This window comes from Mixophyes fleayi, chromosome 7, assembly GCF_038048845.1.
Source record: "Mixophyes fleayi isolate aMixFle1 chromosome 7, aMixFle1.hap1, whole genome shotgun sequence".
NCBI lineage: Eukaryota > Metazoa > Chordata > Amphibia > Anura > Limnodynastidae > Mixophyes > Mixophyes fleayi.
In genome coordinates this window covers 110,672,129-110,678,135 of record NC_134408.1, presented here as the reverse complement: position 1 = coordinate 110,678,135, position 6,007 = coordinate 110,672,129, and the positions used below count along the sequence as shown (strand labels likewise).

General features: G+C 39.5%; 1 protein-coding gene across 1 annotated transcript in view; it reads left to right on the top strand.

Annotated features, from left to right (window-relative positions):
* Nucleotides 1–1,159: 1,159 nt before the first annotated feature.
* Nucleotides 1,160–6,007, top strand: part of BARD1 (BRCA1 associated RING domain 1) — a 45,925-nt gene continuing 41,077 nt past the window's right edge. Inside the window, 3 exon segments of the mRNA XM_075180330.1 lie at nucleotides 1,160–1,411; nucleotides 2,816–2,872; nucleotides 5,764–5,912. Of these exon segments, the coding sequence (XP_075036431.1) occupies nucleotides 1,269–1,411; nucleotides 2,816–2,872; nucleotides 5,764–5,912 (349 nt within the window). The 5' untranslated portion in view covers nucleotides 1,160–1,268.

The following is a 6,007-nucleotide window of genomic DNA, read 5'->3' as shown; positions in this document are numbered from 1 at the left end:
TCGTAAATAAGGACGCTTCGTAACAGAGGATAGCATTGCTGACTCACAACCATAGTTGCCAATTATGCTTATAATGAGCGGAATTGGGCTTTTTGTGAAGTTTTGGGCTTTCTTTTACTGCCGCGGGTAGTTTGTTTTGGGGCTTGGACATGTTCTCCAAGTCCTCCGGCTGCATAATCTTTTTTGTTTTTTTGTTTTTTCTATGTTACCATTTTGTGATTGGTACATTCAGTTTTTTGTTTTTTTGTGGGCAGGTTGTGCAGAGAATTCCTCCAATAAAGTGGCACTTTGTGGGTGGGCGGAGTCAGAGGAGGACATGGAATAAATCACAGGAAGACGGATCTACAGCAACCTACTGAAATAAGTGCTGTGACAGACACATGATCCCTGCATTATAGCAGGTAACACTGCTGTATAACACCCTCCCCTCCCATTCAGTAAGCTGCTCATGTCAGAAGACTGCTTATACTGTTATATCATGGGGCTGTGTGGGATAGACATACCAGTGTCCTAAATAACAGCATTTGTGTTTTCATTTGCCATATCAGTGTATAAATGTGTCCTCTTGTGTTTATAAAGGTTTTCTAAATGGAGGTTCAGCGTAAAAATTAGTGTTATAGAAAAGGACAGTCCCCTGTAAGTTGGGATTTTTGGGGGGCTTTTTAGGATTGGTTTCGGCTTGTTTTTCATTTCAGAGTTTGCACCCCTGCTCACAGCACGGGATTTAATTCCAACCAAGGCTCTGTGAGAAGTTTGTATGTTCTCCACATGTTTGTGTGGGTTTCCTCACACTCTATAGACATATTGGTAGACTCATTGGCTTCTGACAAAGACTAACCCTAGTGTGAGTGTGTCCCCATATAACAGGGAATATAGATTGTAAGCTCCACTGGGGCAGGGACTGACGTGAATGATTAAATATGCTCTGTAAGGTGCTACATAATATGTAGGCACGTCTTTAAGATTTTCTGAAGGGCTGTCTAACACCCACCCAAGCTGCACGAAACAAGAGCCCTAAGACCTACACTGCTTATTTTTTTTTTTTATACAAGCAATATTGCAATAAACAATATGCATAGTGCCAGAAACATGTCCGGCTCTTCCTAATGCACCTCTCTCTGACAATGTGCTGTGTGACTCCAGCAGTAACACTGTCCTCCCGGCCAGGACTCGGCCGCGCCTCCTCTTTCTGGCGCCATTTTTGAAGTTCCCGCCCGGTCTTCGAGCAGGCTTCCTTCTCTGATCACCTCGGTCCTCCTAATCTTACTATGCCGCTAAGAGTGCGCTCCGGCAACCGGCTCTCAGACGTCGGTACCGGCAGAGACCCCGTGATGATGAAGGAGCAGCCTGACTGGAGCCGGACACGAGCAGCGCTGCAGGAGCTGGAGAGGAGACTGCGATGCTCTGTATGGTACGGTGTAAACGGGTGGAGTGACATTATATAGAGCGGGTGTCCTGGCATGGTGTTATATGAGGATGGCCACTGAGTAACGGAAACCACCGTGGGTGCCCGTGATATTATTATAATGTGTTGTCACTTTAGTAATGTGAGTGTGTGGGAGGCGATTACGAGTTCACTTAAGAGGAGGAGCCTAAAAGAAGCACATGGTGAGGAGCCATAGTGATTGGGTAACCAATCAGGGGAGGGGTTCATCATATGCCACAATATAGCTATACAGTACCCCAATAATGCTGCATATTTTAATATTCACACAATATATTACGTTTACTCGCTGCTGGCACTTATGTTAGAGCTTGATGGAAAAGGAAAATTATATATTAAGTCATAACAATGCGAATATTGAAATAATCCAGGGACATTTTCATGTAATGTAGTTAAAGATGGAGAACTGCAAATAAAGACCAAATTATTTCACATCTATAAATACAATTGTACTATTTTCATTATTGTCCCATATCTATAATTTGGACTTGTTTTACTACAGAATTTTCTGTTGTATAATAACTCTTTCTTGTTTTGTGAAATTGGTTAGAAATTAGAGAAAGCAAAATGGAGAAGTAAATGAGATTCAGGTGTGCACTGAATAAAAAATTTACATGTTAGAACTATAAATAATTACATGCTATTTTGCCTAATAATTTATCCACATACTGTTTAATAGATGTCCATCATTTTGTTGAAATGGTTAGGGCAGCACGGTGGCTAAGTGGTTAGCACTTCGGCCCCATGGCCTTATCTGTGTGGAGTATATATGTTCTCCCTGTGTTTGTGTGGGTTTCCACCGGGTGATCCGGTTTTCTCCCACACTCCAAAAACATACTAGTAGGTTAATTGGCTGCTATCAAAATTGACCCTAGTCTCTGTCTGTCTGTGTATATGTGTGTGTTAGGGAATTTAGACTGTAAGCCCCGATGGGGCAGGGACTGATGTGAGTGAGTTCTCTGTACAGCGCTGCGGAATCAGTGGGGCTATATAAATAAATGGTGATGATGGTCGACATTGCATATGACGTATGCATGACAATAAATGGGACTGCATCTTTAATACTGATAAATTCACTGAGCAGAATAAGGTCAAATACTTTCATGGTGGAAAGCCAAGAATGTCATGTGTTTGTCAAGTGGGTAAAAAGCTTGTCAAATTGGCAAAAATATATTTTCATCCATTGTAGCGATATGCGCAGAGTGCAAATCTGCTTCAATGCTACTGATTTAGAGAGTGAGTCTAAAGATGCAAAATCATTTGCATTATGACTGTCATGTTTTTATCTCATTGTGTATGCCTATAGAATACCATATTTGCAGATTCATTAATATGCTTTATACATTTTTTTTTCTATTCTTGTATCTACAGTTTGTCTATATTAAAGGACCCTGTGTGCTTGGGTGGCTGCGAACATGTGTTTTGTAGGTGAGTATTGGAAGTTTTTCAGAAACCGAATGCCAACCCAGCAGATCTGAATTGCCATTTTTAACTTAGGGGTGGGAAAAGTGCATTTTACATTTTTTTTTGCTGAATGAATACTTACATGGTGCTCTGCTTCATAAGAGATTTAGGGCTAGATTTACTAAACTGCGGGTTTGAAAATGTGGAGATGTTACCTATAGCAACCAATCAGATTCTAGCTATCATTTATTTAGTGCATTCTACAAAATGACAGCTAGAATCTGATTGGTTGCTATAGGTAATATCTCCACTTTTTTAAACCCAAAGTTTAGTAAATATACCCCTTTGTCTAGTAACTGCAGAGCTCTGCTATGGTTCTTGTCAGTGGTGGAACTACCATTGGTGCATCAGGTGTGGTGCACCGGGCCCCACTTCATAGCAAACTAGCAAGCTGTGGACCCAGGTTCCCTGCATCGGGGCCCACAGCTCACCAGTTCCGCCTCTGGTTCCTCTACTACAATGTGTTGGTAATAACTAGAGATATGAACAATTGTGGACCTTGGTAATCGTTAAAGAATGCTCCTGGCCTGTTTTCCGGCCCATGCTATTTCCACAGTATTCTTGAGGAAGGCTTACCATAATTCAAAATGATCAGACTAAGGTACTATGCTCTCATTATATAATCCCTTATCTACTTATCCAGTCTTTAGCATTTAAAGACAACCTGTTACTCTTCGGAGAATTAGTTTTCATATAGTACCTTATGTACTATGTATGTGTAAAAGAAAAAATGGATGTATGTTTTATTCTGAGTGACCTCATAGCTTACAAGGCAGGAGAGCTACATTAAATAAATATAGATAAGTATGTCTCCTGACTTAGAACAAAGCAATGGCCTATCGCAGCTTCATCGTTCTCTCACAGTGGAGAGAACATAGAACAGCTTAATTTTTCTTTTACACGTGTGCACAAGGCGCTATGTAAAACGGAGATTTCTCAAGAGGCTGGTTCACTTTAAATTTTGCAATTAAGTGTAGACAATAAGTGTTGTACAGGATACAAAATAAAAATGATCTGTCTAGCAATGATTACAATTCCCTTTTTATAATCATGCTCACTATTGGTTTTGAAATTCTGTCACCACCAAAGTTTGATTCCAGAGCAGAACTCTTATAGGAAGCCTTCTGTTACTCCCTGACCTATCTCAAACAACAATTTAAGATATTCATAACTACCATTAACCATCTAATACCCTGTATTTCAGTTCTGTAGTGTTATAAATGACACAGCTTAACTAGCACATACGTTTGTTAAGAATACATCGACAGAACAAAGATAAATGAACTTAATATGCCAGAAAAGCCACAAGAATTTATGTATATAAAAAAATAAGATAACATGACATTCAGTAATATGAAAAGCAGTTTCTTAAAATAAAAGGAAGTAATTACAGAAATCAGAAAAACTCAATTTCTTATCTCTGTTGTGTGAGAACACAGAAATATGGAACAAAACTTTAATTAGATTGGTTTACAGGTAATATGAATTAACATGTGCTTCCATCGTGATGGTTTTCAAGATCAGCTCCCCCTCCCCTCAACACCCCTGCCTCTGAGGTAACTCGGAAAGGCATTGTGGGGGTCTATGCATCATAAGATGCGGTGCTGCTAAATATGCATCGCTGCACATCTATGCCGGGGCTACTCTGGGAGCCCCAGCTAAGTGATCCCTCTCCTGTGATCCTATCACTGGTAGCCTAGCACTGCCAGTGACAGGAGGAAATCCTGTGCGCATGCACACAACACTTTCACTATATCGGATTCTGCGAAGCCAGAGAAGCTTCAGCAGAATCCCATAGGAAATGACAGGTAACGCCATCCTGAGATGGCGTTAATGTGCAACGCCATCTCACATTGTCTGTGCAATGTGAAGCTTATTAAAGCTTGACGCTTTGCAGAACATCGCAGTCCCCATAGTAATCTATGGGGACTATGATACTGCACGGTATCAGCCTAAATTTCCTCCGTTAGGCAGTTAATGTATAGCAAATATACTTAAAAGATGCGTTAACAGCCGTTTCCGCATCTTTTAAGTGTAATATTAGTTTGATACATAGACCCCTGTTTATGCTATTACACACCTGGGTGTGAATCCTAGTCTGTTCAGAAATAAGCAAACATTTCTTATACAAGCCATACATTTCCCCTTGAACATCACAGAATCATAATAATGCATGCAGTCAACAGAGTGTAAATTTACCTACATGTAGACATAAAACATCATTATAAAGTATTGATAATCTCCTGAGTCGGAATATGGACACATACTTGCTTACAAAAGTATGATAAAACAAATAGATATTATGTGGACATTCCTTATTTGAAATGATAGATCTGACCATGTGGTCTGAATCCATTATGGATAGTCATTATATCTGACAAGTGATCTGATAACTGTGCTCTGTCCACTAGCTATAGCCCCAATGTCATGAAACAGGACATAATTAGTAGTAGGGAGCCTGGCTATAGCAAGTGGTCAATTGATATGTCAGCAAAACTATATTAAACCCTTTGTTACTTGCCCATAGGGCGTTACAGCAAGTCATCTATTAAATTTAAATCTCTGATTGTGATAGTGAGCCAAATTTGTCTCTAAACAGCTGTATAGCAGAACCCAAATGGTTGGATTTCATTTAAAAACCTGACAAATTTTAAATTAAAAACCTTTTTTTTTGGGCTTTGTTTTCTTCAACTAAAGTCATTTTAGGTATTTTCCATAATTCTAAAACAACAGCACCCATGTGGCCAAATATAAATGGTAGAATACATTCTTACCAGCAATTTACTTTTTAAGTAAGCGTTTCTGAGACATTGGAGTCCATTGATTTACATCTTTTTTTCCTTTTTATTTGTAAGGACATGTGTGGATGAGAGCATGGGAAGTGAATGCCCTGTGTGCCACACACCAGCCTGGGTAAAAGATGTGCAGATCAACAGGCAGCTTGATAACATTATTCAGCTTTCTACTAAACTGAATGGCTTACTGGATAAAGGAAAAAAAGATGGTAAGTAATCTTGTGAAGAATGCTTCCATGTTAATGTACTTATTACAGTGACATGTATAATATACCATTTGTATGTATTAAGGTTTACTCATCTG